The 16,054-nt window shown below is 42.0% G+C and overlaps 2 protein-coding genes across 8 annotated transcripts in view; both read left to right on the top strand.

Annotated features, from left to right (window-relative positions):
• Positions 1-5,955, top strand: part of LOC142370519 (nuclear receptor-binding protein 2-like) — a 43,192-nt gene extending 37,237 nt beyond the window's left edge. Inside the window, exons 9-18 of the mRNA XM_075453096.1 lie at positions 459-514; positions 594-689; positions 960-1,092; positions 1,306-1,408; positions 1,503-1,553; positions 1,641-1,776; positions 2,069-2,122; positions 2,973-3,036; positions 3,526-3,581; positions 3,680-5,955. Coding sequence (XP_075309211.1) covers positions 459-514; positions 594-689; positions 960-1,092; positions 1,306-1,408; positions 1,503-1,553; positions 1,641-1,776; positions 2,069-2,122; positions 2,973-3,036; positions 3,526-3,581; positions 3,680-3,766 — 836 coding nt within the window. The 3' untranslated portion in view covers positions 3,767-5,955. The remainder of the gene's footprint in view (positions 1-458; positions 515-593; positions 690-959; positions 1,093-1,305; positions 1,409-1,502; positions 1,554-1,640; positions 1,777-2,068; positions 2,123-2,972; positions 3,037-3,525; positions 3,582-3,679) is intronic.
• Positions 5,956-7,381: 1,426 nt separating this feature from the next.
• Positions 7,382-15,883, top strand: puf60b (poly-U binding splicing factor b). 7 transcript variants are annotated; one of them, XM_075452048.1, is made up of 12 exons: positions 7,382-7,460; positions 8,027-8,123; positions 8,330-8,425; positions 10,098-10,187; positions 10,689-10,739; positions 11,846-12,007; positions 12,119-12,211; positions 13,107-13,320; positions 13,402-13,634; positions 14,131-14,263; positions 15,044-15,291; positions 15,386-15,883. In XM_075452048.1, exons 3-12 carry the CDS (start codon positions 8,348-8,350, stop codon positions 15,683-15,685), a joined length of 1,602 nt encoding a protein of 533 aa, XP_075308163.1. In that variant the 5' UTR covers positions 7,382-7,460; positions 8,027-8,123; positions 8,330-8,347; the 3' UTR covers positions 15,686-15,883. The 7 variants fall into 7 exon arrangements, with proteins under 7 accessions (XP_075308163.1, XP_075308164.1, XP_075308161.1 ...); XM_075452049.1 differs by lacking the exon at positions 8,027-8,123 and having other exon boundaries at positions 7,383-7,460; positions 13,402-13,592; XM_075452046.1 differs by lacking the exon at positions 8,027-8,123 and having other exon boundaries at positions 7,383-7,460.
• Positions 15,884-16,054: the final 171 nt, after the last annotated feature.

Below are 16,054 nucleotides of genomic sequence, written 5' to 3'. Positions count from 1 at the left end.
TGAGTGCCTTTTATTTAGAAAAGCTTAAATCAGTTCCTGAACTGTTTGATCCAGCAGCCATTTACCATCTGTAGCACGGTTCATTCTGTGTTTTAATGATGACGTAATCAAAGATATTCTTAGCTATTAAAAAAATCGTTTGAAAGCAGTAATCTGCACCCAGAAGATTTTCTTTTTTTTTTTTCTACTATGATGGGCTTGGAAGACAACCGTTGTTCTCGTTTTGGGCATGAAAATAAAAACGATGAACAAAATAACAAAAGCAGCTGAAATGGTCTTTTGTCTGATGGCTGTTGGAAAATTGTGACCTCTTAACTGCTCAAGAGGGTAACCGGGTAAAAGCTGAGGCTGCAATTAACTCTAAGCCTATGTTTTGGATATTTAGTGGAGCAGTAGGTCCAGTTAAAGAGCTTCATTTTTACCCTCTTTCCTCATCTTTCCTCCTATTTTATCTCCAGCCGGCGAAGATGATTATGCCATGGACATTTTCTCATTTGGCATCTGTGCTCTTGAGGTGAGAGAAACGGATCTGTGAGATTTCCATCTGTCTGGATCTGCCTAAGCTGGTGTTAACGTTTCATTTGTGCCTGCAGATGGCGGTACTGGAGATCCAGGCCAATGGAGACACTGCTGTGTCCAAGGAGGCCATAGTCAATGCAGGTCAATCTCTGGAAGACCCTCTCATGAGAGTGAGTCTCACTTCATGTCCTAAATATACAGCACACCAAGGAAGCCGCGCAGGAAGACAAACTGTTCTGTAGTACTCATTAACACTCGCCCACACACACGCTGTGCTGCTTCTGGGATTATTTCAGAACACACACCGGGACTTTGTCCAGTTTTAGCACGCAGGTGTCAGTAAAACCTGCACAGATTTCAGTTGAAGGCGCGCTGATTCACACTAAACTGGGTTGTGCTGTACTGTGGCGTTGAGCTGAATGTCCCTTTGCTCTCTGCAGGAGTTCACACAGTCTTGTTTGCGTCACGACGCCAAATTCCGTCCCACAGCTCACGACCTTCTGTTCCACCGAGTCTTGTTCGAAGTCCACTCCCTCAAACTGCTTGCCGCCCACTGCCTCATCAACAACCAGTGTGAGTTTCTCACTTTCACGTCCCGAGCTGCCAACATTTCCACACAACACTCGCCTGTTGCCTCTCCTCGGAGCAAATGAACTAAACGTTTTATTCCTTAAATGTTAGCAGAATTCTAATTATCACAGTTCAAGGCCCTGAAAGAAATCGTGTTTTTTGCAGACTGACTTGTGTCGGATCATTTTGTTGACGCTGACGTTGTTTCATCGACAGACTTGCTCCCAGAAAACTGCGTGGAGGAGAAGACCAAGTCCTTCGACCCCAACGCTGTCATGGCAGAGATTAAACATGAGGACAGACAGGGAGTTCAGCTCAAGTAAAACCAAATAGTCCCTTTTTATTTTTAGCCGTCTGTAAACACAACATGGCAGCTCGTGCATAACTCCCTGTTCTCTCTCTCTGTCCTGAAGGTATTCTCACGTTTCCCCTTTGGAACTTGACAAGTTTCTGGAGGATGTCAAGTAAGTGGAGCTGCAGTCTATAACTTGTTTTGTGTCGGGAGTCACGTGGGGATTTCAGCGTGACGTCGTTTCCTTTCCTCTCCTCAGGAATGGGATTTACCCGCTGATGAACTTTGCCTCATCCCGTCCTCACCCCGTCCCTCGAGCTCTCTCCTTGTCTCAGGAGCAGGTTGAGAGTGTGAAGACGCCGACTCCTGAACCCCAGGAGACAGAGACGAGAAAGGTTAGAGTGTTAGACTTCACCAAAATGGCAAAGAGAAGTAATAAAACCGCTTAAAAAATGCCGGAGTCATGTCAAGGATGTAAGCTGTGGTGATATGAGCTGCTTTCCTCAAGCCATTTGTGCCATTTAGCATCATTTAGAGCCCCTGCTGTAAGATAAACCTGTTCCAGTTTGCAGAACGTGTAATGGAAATGATGACCGCCTCCATCTATCATCACCCAAAACACACAAAGGGAACTTTGCTCTGGTCTCATTTTTCTGCATGTCTTTGACAAAGTGTGTTTGTTTGCAGGTTGTTCAGATGCACTGTAATCTGGAGTCAAACGAAGAAGGGACCAAAACTCATGTGAGTCGCATTGTACCACAGGCGCTTTAAAGGGATAGTTCGCCTCTTTTGACAGGAAGCTGTATGACATCCCATATTAGCAATATCATTTATGAACATTTTCTTACCCCCTGCTGCGTCCTGTGAGCCGAGTTCCAGCCTCGTTTAGGCGTTGATGAAAGTAGTCCGGCTAGTTGGCTGGGGTTTAAAAAATAAAGCGTTTTGCTTCTCAAAACAATATGTGTTCAAAAGAGTAATACATTTGCATCACAAAATATTTCTCCACGAAAAAGTCAGACCTCACAATTGCTTGGCGCTATTTTCTCTCCCTTCGTATCACTGCCTGCTGTGTAGACCGTGCAGACCGAGCAGTCCCCTGCTTCCGAGCAGCAAACACCGTAACAGGCGCGGCAGTCGGCAGCACGTAGTGACACGAAGATAATAGAAATAATAAGAAAGATATTAATAAGATAATAAGAAAATGGCGCCAAGCGATTGTGAGGTCTGACTTTTTCCTGGAGAACGATTTTGTGATGCAAATGTATTACTCTTTTGAACGCATATTGTTTTGAGAAGCAAGACGCTTTATTTTTTAAGCCCCAGCCAACTAGCCGGACTACCTTCATCAACACCAAAACGAGGCTGGAACTCGGCTCACAGGACGCAGCAGGGGGTAAGAACATGTTCATAAATGATATTGCTAATATGGGATGTCATAGAGCTTCATGTCAAAAGAGGCAAACTATCCCTTTAACTGGGCTTCTTGACAGTAAAGGTTATTGGCTACAGTGATGAAGCTTCTGGGGTCTTTAGCAGCATGATTTAAATGTTATTGTATCATTGCCCCCCCCCCCCCCCCCCCCCCCCGCAGCTCTCTTTGTTTCTGAAGATGGATGACAAACTTCACAGGCAGCTCAGCTGTGACATCCTCCCAAGTAAGTTGGCAACAGCTGTTTATTGGAGATTAAAGTAAGATTATTCTATTTTTTTTTCTTCTAAACATTTCCCCCATTAGGTTACAAATGCATACTTAGACATAAAAAATATTTGTTAACATAAACACAATCATTCATAACATTATGACCACTTGCCTGATATTGATTAAGGCATCTTCATGCTGATCTGACCAGTCAGAGTGTGGGACAAAGAGTGTGTCTGGCAGCGGGGAGTTAGCACTTACTTCTTCGGTCCCTGTAGGTTGAGGCGGATTAGGCTGTTCCCCACAGATTCAGTCAGATTGGTATCTGGGGATCTTAGAGGATCTTAAGCGGTTTTTGCTGCTGTCCTGATGAGGCTGTAACAGCTTTACTCACTTTACCTGCAGGTGGTTTTAATGTCTTTTTAACAACTCGCACAGTCACAGAAAAAAATTAAAAACCTTCAGACTTGTTTTCTAACTGAAACGTTTTCTGTGAAACTTTCAGCGGACACCCCCAAAGACCTTGCCTGTGAACTTGTTCACTACGCCTTCATTAATGAGGTACTCGGGACAGATTCTTTTCTTTCTTTCCTGGTGAACTTTTACTAAAAAAAAAAAACAAATAGATTTTTAATCGTGTCTTTTTTTTTGCTCTGCAGGAAGACAGTGAAAAGGTGGCAGGTTTCCTGGAGGACGCCATCAGCCGACACCGGGTGCGAACGCTCGCCACTGGGAGCGCGCAGTGAGGAGGGGTCACTACAGCGGCTGGCCTGAACAGAGGGGCCCGGGGCATTGACCACGCAGGTGGAGAAAGGGAGAGGGCGGCGGGCAGGGTAACACAGCTGCAAACGCGAGGAGCAGGGGAACAGACAGATGCTGAGCCTCGACAGTCAGTGAATTAACCCCGTGTGATGGAGGGAAAAAAACGCCAGTTCAAAGAGAGAGAAACCGAAGGCTCTTCTGGTTGGAGGTCCGTAACATGGCTGAGTCCGGCAACCTCACAGAGCAGTGGAAGATCCACACCGTCCCTGCCTGAAAGGGCTATCATGCCTTAATATATCTTGACAACTTAGGTTTTCCATAATGCCACTATTGAGAACAGATATGTTTTACTTACAGATGCAGCAGCTATTATCTCCGAAGGACATTTCATCGACAGGACATTTTATCTGTTGCACTCCAATCGCCGCTTTTAAGTATTCACACTGAATTGTAAACAATGATTTGCTAAAACCTCTCTTCATCACAAGCCTTTAGTCAATCTCCTTTTTTTAGGAATTCAGTTTTCCGTCCTGCGTGCACTGTTGATACTCATTCAGATGACTTCTTTATTTCTCTTTGTAACTGTGAACGATTGCATTGCACAAGTCTCCCTTTCTTTTTCCCCTCTTATGTTTTCCAACACGCAGAGTAACTCCTGGGTTAAAGGCTACTTCTCACACAACCTAACATGCCACGTGGAAATGCAGTGACGAGCAGTGAGATGATGCCTCTCTTTTAGCCTGCAGTGCTCTTAAGGGTTTTTCCTGTGAAAGCATTCTGAAAGCCAAAGACTTGCAAAGTGCCTGCTGATGGCAATTTACTTTGGATCAGAATCTCCTCATGAAACAGCGTCGTGCCCAACTTTGCAATTTGGAATTGAACCCATTCAGGTTGACTTCAGTTTGATACCTGGTATGTCCTTTAAGACTTGCTCCTGTCTCTTTGTTTTGAAGTCAGCCTGTGTGAATGTGTAAATGAACTGACTCCTGATAAACGGCAGCTCTATTAAGAGCCGCAGCTACTGTCTGTTGGACATTTGGATCAGATAATTATGGCCTCTGCTGCAGTCATTATTGATATGGGAAGAGCTGCAGTATAAATGTATAAGTGTATAAATAAATCTGAGCGCATCGGCGTTTGGTTTAAAAGCACAACCCCACATGATTGCGGGGAATGTGTTGGAAATATGATATAAACATTTAGAAAATACTACTGCTTTACTTTTGTATTAAATCTGTTTTGTGAATATTTAGAAATCTTTGAAAGGCAAAATCTACCCAGTTCTGTACTTTCTAATCAGTGACGTTATGCATAAGAATGTATCTTTTTCCATGGATTTTAGATGCTGAAGCGTGATCCCTGGAGTACGTTGCTTTGAATGCATCTGCTGAGCTTTTATTTCAGACAATAGCAATGTGAACTTTGAGAAGTGATGGCACCGCAGCCCACGCAAACACAAAAATAGGATGTGCTGTGGAGCTCTGCCAGATACGGAGATGTAAAAGGCCAGATTTGGGTAGATTTTGCCTTAACGAAAACTAATCGGTGGATACAAAAAAAACCAACAACAGATAATTGTCGGATCGGTCTCCAGCAAACACACTTTTTGTTTGTTAGACTCATTTCGCTCTGCTTCGTTTCTTTTGTATTCTGGGTCCATGAGGTGGCAGTTTCATAACGGTTATGCTGCTGTACAGTCATTGCTTACAGTACTTACTCTACTCTGTGTCAAACCTACTTAACATTGTGTCTCTGAAGGCAGGAGCCATGAACTCCCTTAGACAGTTGGATTGTGGTGTACATATTTGTTTGTGGCAATCAGAGGGTTTACTTAGGACGAAATCTTGAAGCGACGCAATGCAAGCGTCGCTCTCATTTGATCTAGTATGCTGCATGTCTTAATAACCCACAACCATTCAAAAGTTTGCATTTTGCCTTTGTGAGTTACAGTTTAGTTCCACAGGGGAACTGACCAAGAAAACGAATGTTTAGACTGTGCAAGCATTTAAAGATGACATGCATATCAGTCTTATTTTATGTCAGATCATTTCTTTTCTTTCGTCCCTCTGTTCAATGAAACTTGCCTTTGGATGTGTTCTACTTAAACTTTTGTTAAATATTGTAGCATCTGCAATTAAAAATACAATAAACAAAGATGTGACATGTTGGTTAAGACTGAAATTATATGAGCTGCTTTATTTCCAGGAACAGGATTTAATATGGATACTTTTCTGGTTCTTACTCACAAACTACACTGTATAAAAGGTATTTTCTAATGTTCACATGCGTACATTTTCTACAAAGAAATCATTTAGCGATAGATTATTGTGATTTTGATGGATGTATCTCCTTTGAAAACAGTCTGATAAAAAGTTTTTAAGCGGTGAATCAAATGCTGACTGCTTTTTGAGAAAAAAAACTGATGAGAATTTAGCACTTTGTGTTAAAAAGATTGGATTTGCTTGCACCATGGCCAGGGGATGCTGATGGAAATTACTGTATTTTTTAATTTATTTATTAAAGTACACAATTGATCCAGCTTGTAAGATGCAATAAACCAATATTTCATAAGCAACATAACAGATTACTCACAACACCTTGAGTAACATTTCAGGCTGGGTGAAATATTATCTTAATTGCTTTTGGCTAAGGAGCTATAGCATGAGAATTGGGTAAAATGGGCACAATTAGCCAAGCCTTTATCAAAGAAAATCAATCATGACCTCAGTTTAAGGAGGAATAGTTCACATGACTCAGTCCATCTTAAAATTAAAAACATGTAGAGAGCAAATAAAGTCGTCAAGCAAAGGAGGAAACCCCAGAGCAGGTTATTGCAGGCTATCATGTTAATATTTGATCACTGCGTTGTAAAAAGACTGAGGTAGATATCTGACCGTTCAAATGGTCAATCTAAGCCACAAGAAGATCACTCAGTCTTTATGGAAAATGTTTAGGTAACAGGTTGGACAAGAGAACAACAGATCGACATCTAAAGTTATGTGTGGCATGGACTAAACTGGTCCATGCCACACATCTGGTGACATTTCCGGCTGATCTGTTTTTTTCTGTGATCCAAAATGAACAAGCACATAAACTGTCACAAGTTATAGCATTGTTTTCACCTCATTGTAGCCCGTGTATCACAACATCAACTGTCAATTGTAACTATCATTTTTAGCAGATCTTATTTTATTATCCACTAGGATTATTTAAATGTAAAAGGTGGCTCATGTCACCAATTTTCTCCTATATATATATATATATATATATATATATATATATATATATATATATATATAGTTAGCTGAGAAAATTACCAACGTATTAAAATAAAGACATCATTAATCTGATCTCAATTACAAGGACCAATAACAAAATAATTGCAGTAATCTGTAATGGTCGCAAAAAAATGGTTATAAACACATAGTCTTTGAATTAAAAACATCAAAAGAGGTAAACGGTAGGGAAAAAAATTAAAGCAGCTCATAAAACTTGGTAAATTACGAATTATCTGTTACAACGTAACCGTCTGTTGTTGGATAAATGCGCTGCTAAAAACTGCAGTTATCGCGAGGATATCACCTATCGCGATACCTTTAATTGATAGTGGGGAAGTCTCGCGAACGTTCCAGCGTGTGGGCCTTTTCGGTGTGCTTCATGGCGGTTACGGAGACTGCGGTAAATGCAATCCTCGATAAAACTACACATTAGCATTGTTTTTAGCATTACTGGTCGCTTTGTAAGTAGAAAAATAAATGTCAGGAACATTTCACGACGCTTACTATTATATAAATTGCCTGAAGAAATTACAACTTGCTTCACGCGCCATAGTAATGAATTTCGAATACGAGCTAACATCTGCTAGCTCAATGCTAGCAACAAAGGAAACGTTATTGTAGAATGAGTTAAAACAAGGGTTTGCTAATAATCTTGTGCGTTCTTTACGATCATACAATACAATATAATATAATAGAGATGCAGTAAAGCTAAGGTGTAGTTATTTGCCAAAACATCATAGCTTAGCTTTTTTTTTATTGCTATGGGTTAGCCTTAGCGCGTTATTGTTGCATTGATTAGCTAACGAGTGTTGGGGATGAAAATTTTGGATTTGTGTGCATCACGGTTAGATGAGTTGACCAAAATCCAAGAAAGACAGGCTGGCTATGTTTAACTTTTACTGTAAATTGATGCTAGCTGCCTGTTTTATTCATTATTAGTCTGAAGGCATTTTTTATTTCCCCTAGAATTTGTTGAATTGTTAAAGCTTCCCCATCAGTGCTCTTCCCCTTGGGGGCTTTCCTGCCTCAGTCTGGTGGACCCAGCGATTAGAGTGTTGCGTAGGTAAGGAGTTCATCCGGTCCCACCTGGTTTAAAGCCGGGGGTATGTCCTGTATTAGCATTATTGATAGTAAACTGTGGTGTGATGTCTCATTGTAATATAGGAATTTTCCTTCTGGGAGAATGTAAATATGGATGAACATTGGCTGGCATATGCTCCAGATCATTGGTTATCAGTTTTTGTTTATATAGATCTTTCTGTATTGCAGGGAGGTGAAGCTCTGACGATGGAGAATGGACAGGGCACAGGCTCCAAGCTTGGCCTACCGCCTCTCACCCCAGAGCAACAGGAGGCACTTCAGAGGGTATGACTCATTAAGCATTTGGTTAAATGCATAATTACCAGCGGCGTTTTATATGCTAAAATGTATCGAGTCAGTCATTATGTTACGCAGATTATTTTGTATAATTGTTACAATAACTTCTGCTTACAGTGATAAAACAGTTGGTTGAAGCTGACAGAAATTCTAACCTCTGATCATCTATTCTTTATTTCGTTGGACCTGCACCAAACAAAAGTTCCAGCATCATCTCATTGTCCACTGCAGATTGGTTATTAATCAATAAACATATTTTTCATCCAATCATATAAAGTCCATGACTGCTTCTCTTTAGACGATCTGTTTAGATGTTGGTGATGGTTTGACTTTTCTTAATGAAAATCCCATTTCCATCAGCCTATTTCTTACAGTTTGGTCCAGTGTTTCCCACAGATGTGAAGGCAATGTGTGGTGGTGGTGGGGGGGGGTGTAAAAAATTTAAATTCTTCAAAATAATTCCTTCGTTAATAATTGGTCACACAAAACTTTATTGTATTAACCCTTAAGAACCCAGACCCATTTCTACTTAAATGAAAATTAAAGGGGTTATAACACAGACTAAATAGACCACATAGAACCCATTTCAGAATTTTTTTTCCAGAACACCACCCCCCACTGTCAGAGATCTGTAATGTGACATATGTCACATTGGGAGTTAAGAACCTGGATAATTTCTCCATCAAGGAAAATTATGGGGGACGTAAGGATGTGTGACATCGGCTTATCTGCAGATATTCACATCTTCATTGTAAACAAATTAATAACATAGCTAATTACACTGGTCGGACTGTTCAGCTGTTTCAGACTGATACCTCCGGTTCAGGCTGGTCCTCATCATCAACACGAACGTCTCTTTTTCAATCGCGGAAAATATTTTTCAATACTCATCTGGATTGAAGCAGTAAACATTCAGTGTAAGAGTTTAAAAAAACTACTTTATTTGATTCACAGCTGCTAGTGTTTAGACCTCGACAACCCAACTACATTTTTTTTTTTTTTTACGGCAAACTTGCAACTAGTTAACTTTATAAAGAAGGCGTAATCGCTTGCTATGGGTCGGGACGGGACAACATTGTATTCAAAATATAAAATATTTTTATAGGACTTTTTAATGTGTGATTTTTATAAAGGTGCACGTGATTCCAACCTTTCGTGAATTCTTTCGGTTGAGCTAATCTACGCGACGCTGAGACTAGCAAGCTTCCACGCTTCCAGGGAAACACGGAGGGGAGGGGCTGTGTGTGTGTGAGTGAAGGCTATGCGAGAGAGACGGGAGGGACAGAGAGACGGAGGGAGAGCAGCAAGGAAATGCAGCTGAACGAATACGAGTATTTTTTAAAATAGCGTTAAAAAAAATAATAATAACGAAACGCAATATGTGGCGGCCGGTTTTTAATCTGTGGCGCACCGCCACGAATTAGTCTGTGTGGGAAACACTGTGGTCACAAAAACTGTGTAAACATTCCTTTTAGACTCTTCCTCTAATAAACATAGTGTTCCAGAGAGGTCAAATAAACATATTTTTCCTCAAAATGCTACACCCATGCTTGCATGATACTGATCTTCTGCATGGAATATATAAATGCTGATATAATATCTGTCAAAATGAAATTACAAGTGTGTTTTCAGGGATTAAATTTGATATTTTCTTCCACAGGCAAAGAAGTATGCCATGGAACAAAGCATTAAGAGTGTGTTGGTGAAGCAGACCATTGCCCATCAGCAGCAACAACTCACCAACCTGCAGGTGAGATGTACAAAACTTTAGTTAGTCCACCAAACGAATAATGCGGCAGGTCATCTGTGAGTCTTGATTCTAGAAAGAATATCTTAGCTTGTCCGTGCATTAGTAACTGGCAACTCTGTTATCAGAAGTCAGTTTTGGGTTAGTTCTCATGGAAGTCTTGCTCCCCTTTTCTCCCACATGATGTTAAAAAGAACACATGTGTAGACCATATGCCTCTGCTTTTTTTCAGATGGAGAAGATCATCCTGAAGGCTTTGGTTATCATGTTGAATGCTTTGCACTTTAAAGGGGACTTGCTTATGTCAATTGCTGTTTGGTGATTTGTAATTTAGCGAGGGGAGGTAAAACCTCAAAATGTATGCTGTTTAGAGGGAGGGTCTGAATATCGTGCTAGCCTAACCGCTTTCATCTATCTAGCAAAGCAATTACCTTTTTGAAAAAGCAAAGCTAAGGGATATCTAACCTACTTTTCAGCACTTTTTTCATCTTTACTGTCTTTCAGATGGCAGCAGTGACAATGGGCTTTGGAGATCCTCTCTCACCTTTACAATCGGTCAATAGATCATTAAATTTTTTTTTCCTGTGCGCATTCCCAATGGAAAAGGACTGTTACCCTTCTTTTATTGGTTGCGTTGGCAACGGCCCCTGCCTTTTTTATCTAACCTAAAAGAATGCATATTTTATAAGAAAACATGGCTTTCTGCAGCGAGCGCACTTGCAACCATGTCTGCAATCTTTGAGAGGAAAAACTGTTGTTAGTTGTGGAGCCACTCATTTGCTTTCTTGAGTTGCAATCGGATTAGCTACATGATAGCTAGCTGTAAGCAGGCTTTTCATGGACATTATAAAGGGTTTACACATAGAGAAAAGTCAAGTCTCTTTGAAAAATATGCATTTGCTTGTTTAAAAAAACACCTGTTGGCATGGGACAAAAGAGGGATAGCAATCCCCTTATGGACTAAAATGAGAGACCTTCTGTGACAGGGATCTTTTTGGCCATCTCAGATTTAAGACATTTTTCTTTCTGTGAATGAGCAAGACATCCTCTCTCCATGTTCTAGATCAGGAAACTGCAACTCTTGTTGGTTATTCAGTGAAATTTAAGCTAAGCAGGCCGACTGAAGGAGTCGGTAAAGCAACTTTCAGTGATTTTAAAAACCATCCCTCACCTTAGACTTGAGAAGAAAGTTTGAATGCTTTCATCAAGACTTTGTATGGATTTCGTTTGAACTCCACGCTTACTTTTGTTACCTTACTTGCATCCCTGGATTACAGGTCAGTTACTGAAGCCAAATATTTGTGAGGGCTGTGCATGTCAATCACTTCAGTGTGTTTTCCTCCATATGTCTGTTCAATAGTAACAGAATAGAGGCCATGTAATTACCTTGTAATTACCTCTGGTGACATCAGTGTTTTATAACAAATACACTTGTTAGTGTTTCTTTCAGAGTTACATCCATTGATTAAAGTACCCCATTATTACCCCATTTACCTCTCCAAACCTCCAAACTTGGAATTGGCCTTGTAACAGTTTTTGGGGAAAGCAAGCACAGTAGAAAATGCATTATTATATTTGTGAGTGTGTGTGTGTGTGTGTGGGTGTAACCTTCCTTTCTTTTACTCTCTAATGCTTATTATGTGTTTTTCCCCGATTGGCAGGTGGCAGCTCAGCGGCAGCGTGCATTAGCGATCATGTGTCGGGTGTATGTGGGCTCCATATACTATGAGCTTGGTGAGGACACCATCAGACAGGCCTTTGCCCCCTTCGGCCCCATCAAGAGCATTGATATGTCTTGGGATTCGGTCACGATGAAACACAAGGTCAGTGTCACTTATAGGATTTAGGATGGATGTGAATGTACCAAAGGGGGCGCCCGGCTTTTTACAGTCTGCAGACGCTCTGTTGTTCTTTAATCGTGTTGCACTGTGCAGGGGTTTGCCTTTGTGGAATATGACGTGCCAGAGGCGGCTCAGCTGGCTCTGGAGCAGATGAACTCAGTCATGTTGGGGGGACGAAACATCAAGGTCAGTTGTTTGGAAATGTGGTCATCTCACATAGTTTTAGGAGCAGATGTCATTGGTTTATGTTTCAACTGGCTGCCTTGTTCTTGTGAAGTTGATGACGAGTGTTGATTTTTCTCCCTGTTTTCTCGTCTGCTTCTGTCAACAGGTTTGTGTTTTGTGTGTGTCTGGGTGAGTGCTTGGTGTTTGTGTGTTTGAATGCTACACTTCCATGATGTCATGAAGGCTTGTTTAAGTGACTGTTTCCAGTGGGATGCCCAGCGGCGCATGACGCCGCCCTATACTCTCAGTTTGCTGATGATGGGCTGCGTCTGGTTGGTGTTACTTGGCCGCCCCATCTGTAGTACAGATCCCAGTTTTACTTAGATACTTAGATCGCTCGGGAAGCTCAGGTTTTTGTTTTGTTTTGTAAGAGATAAAGTCGTCGGCGTGTATCAGTACTTGAAACATTAAGTTGTAGATCCTCAGAGCTGTAAATGCTCAGATTTATGTCGGATATTAATGGTAAAATAAAACATAAGAGATCCTGGTTGGTAAGGGTAGTTCGGTTTTCACGTTTGTAGTTCATAAAATGTGAATAGCTCGTAATACTCAATATTTCCCACAGCATAATGCTGTCGCTCTTCATAGTCCTTATTAATTTAGAGTCTGCGGTACATCTTTTTGTTTGGTTTGGTATTTTATACCAGGTGGTGTTTTCGTATCTCAGAACGCCTCTTAGCTCTTTAAAGAATGTAGAGATAACATCCGATAACTGATCAGGGGACAGCGTGGCGATAGGAGGCGAGTGGCTTTGACTGAAGTTAACACTGCAGGTGTGTCGAGCTTTGGGGTAGCGCGTTCTGTTCCGACTATGAATCCCTCATCAGTAGCCCTGCTGGTGTGATCTGTGCGATAGGTTGGGCGGCCAAGTAACATCGGTCAGGCGCAACCCATCATTGACCAGCTTGCAGAGGAGGCGCGCGCCTATAACCGGATCTACGTAGCATCTGTCCACCCGGACCTGTCAGATGATGACATCAAGAGTGTGTTTGAGGCTTTCGGAAGGATCAAGTCTTGCACATTAGCCAGAGACCCCACCTCAGGGCGACACAGAGGCTTTGGCTTCATCGGTGAGCTTGGTGGCTCTCGTTCGCTCTTGCTCTTGTGTTGCCAGTGCTCTACTACTAACCGATGTTGTTGTTACCCTACAGAGTATGAAAAGCCTCAGTCAGCCCTGGATGCTGTGTCTTCTATGAACCTCTTTGACCTGGGGGGTCAGTACCTACGGGTTGGCAAAGCAGTGACTCCGCCCATGCCCTTACTGACCCCCACGACCCCCGGTGGGCTGCCGCCTGCTGCAGCTGTGGCTGCAGCGGCAGCCACCGCTAAGATAACGGCCCAGGCAAGTATGAATCCCTTCCAAAGGGATTTAATGGCCTTCCAGGTAAATATAACCCAGATCTAGCTAGATATGACACCAGCACAGATGATGAGCGTAGCATTTATTTCCATGTGACTGGGAGAAGGCCAGGTTCATAGAGATTATGTAACAACAGTAGTTGCCCTGACTGTGCAAGTTTAGTGATCCTAATCTCTTTAAAACACTATCGGAACCTTTACATAATATTTACTTTCATATTATATAAACTGCTGCATAGTAGCTAGTAGTTAAAGCTCCTCCCCTTCACTGTATGGCAAATGAGAACAGTCAATGATTATTCAGCTGCGGTTCTGGTGAATAGTCCATCGCCGTTGCATTTAAACTCGGCAAAAAGCAGTCAGTGGTTCCTCTTACTTACTCACTCCGACCTCGATTCCTCCTGAAGAGAGGCGAGGTTGAGCTCACTCTTTGCCATACTGTGTGATCGTTGACTGTGCTGCCTTGTGCTGTGTTCTGTGTGTTTCCCTTACCTAATGTCTTCGGCCCCCCCTCTCTTAAGGAGGCTGTAGCTGGCGCGTCAGTCTTGGGAGCGTTGGCTGCGCCCCAACTTCTCGGTCAGCAAATGGGAATACCTCAGGCTGTTATGGCTGCACAGGCACCAGGTGTCATCACAGGTGTGTACCAAGACATGAGTGAGTGCTCTTTCTTTTTTTTACATTTCTTTATGAAAAACAGGGTCTCAGTTCTTTCTTTTTTTTTCTTTTTAATACTTTTAATGATATCTTTGCTTGGTCTGTTTTGTAATTGATGATTATGTGAATATCCCTTACAGTAACAGCTGTGGATCATGGCACCAGTCAAACGTTTATACACACACACGCATATATTTTCAATGACTAAGCTGTGTGTTTTACACATTTGACTGATATCATACCAGGGTCACCCAAATAATTATGTTTATTATACTTTTCTGTGTTGGTTGCAGGACTGACTAAATAAACCAGAATTTAAATGGATGTTTGCAAAACTTCACAACTTCTGGACTATTGTAATGATTTACAGATTTCTATGGTTATTATTTAAGTTTGATAAAAATCTAGAGTCCTAGAATCTCCCTCCTGTGAGGGAGCATTAAGCTTTAATTTATCCCGTTACATTGATTTTAAGCTCTTTCATTGATTGATGAAGTGGTTTAAAATTGATGGGGGGGCATTAACTTGACATCTCTGAGGGCATAAGGTGGATTTACATGGTTCAAACTGAAATAAACCACAATTACAGTTATTTTAGCACAGCTGCTATGATGATTTCTTCTATTAATATTTTAGTAGGCTTGACAACCCGTTACATCATGGTTTTACACAGATAAAAGTTGTGGTGAATGTTGTTCTCTCTATTGAGTTTGTTCTCTCTCTTAAGTGTCTGGACAGTATCACTGACTCCGTGTTTGAACCCCCCCCCCATGAAAAAAGGTGTGACCCCAGTGCGTCCTCCCATACCAGTGATTCCCCAAGTTGGTCTAGTGAACCCGGTTCTTGCATCCCCACCAGTCCTGTCTAACCAAGCTGGTGGCTCCAACCAACAAGAGAAAAAAGAGGAGAAAGAGGAGATGCTTCAGGATGGTACAGGGCAGGAGATGCTGAGTGACCAAGAGCACATGAGCATCTCAGGCAGCAGTGCCAGGCATATGGTGATGCAGAAGCTGCTCAGAAAATCAGAGGTGACCGTGATTGTGTTGATGAAGGCTCGTATTTAAGCCCTGTTCCCGTCAAAATCACTTCTACACTCTGAATTCTCGTTGTGCTCCCTTCCAGTCCACGGTGATGGTGCTTCGAAACATGGTCGGACCGGAAGACATCGACGACGACCTGGAGGGCGAGGTGACGGAGGAGTGCGGCAAGTTTGGCACGGTCAACAGAGTCATCATATACCAGGAAAAGCAAGGCGAGGAGGACGACGCCGACATCATCGTCAAGATCTTTGTAGAGTTTTCCATGGCGTCGGAGATGAACAAAGCGATCCAGGCCCTCAACGATCGCTGGTTCGGCGGGCGCAAAGTTGTTGCAGAAGTGTACGACCAAGACCGTTTTAACAGCAGCGACCTCTCTGCGTAGAGCGTCTGAAATGGTTCACCAGCACCTGTATACATACCTGTCGCCCCAAAGTCATTTCAGCCATAGTCACTGCAACTAAACACGCAGCCTCTGAAACTTGTAATTATGTTTTTCTTTTTTTTTTGGTTGTTTTTTAAAAAATTGCTGTTGATATTAATGTTGAAAGCTCCATATTTTTTTTTTTTTTGGGGGGGGGGGGGGGGGGGGGGGGGGGGGTGTCGTCATTGAAATATTGCTTTTGCTTTGTGATCTGTGAAAACTCCCTTTTGGTGCAAAATTCTTTTGTAATCCATTCTCGTAAAAGGTTTAGTTTTAGTTTTTCCTGCTTTAGCTCCTTTATTTTCTGTTATAAAATTGCCGGGACGTGTA

Source organism: Odontesthes bonariensis, chromosome 20 (genome assembly GCF_027942865.1).
Source record: "Odontesthes bonariensis isolate fOdoBon6 chromosome 20, fOdoBon6.hap1, whole genome shotgun sequence".
In the NCBI taxonomy this organism is placed as follows: Eukaryota; Metazoa; Chordata; class Actinopteri; order Atheriniformes; family Atherinopsidae; genus Odontesthes; species Odontesthes bonariensis.
Note: the sequence above shows the minus strand (reverse complement) of the source record. Positions and strands in the feature narration are given on the sequence as shown.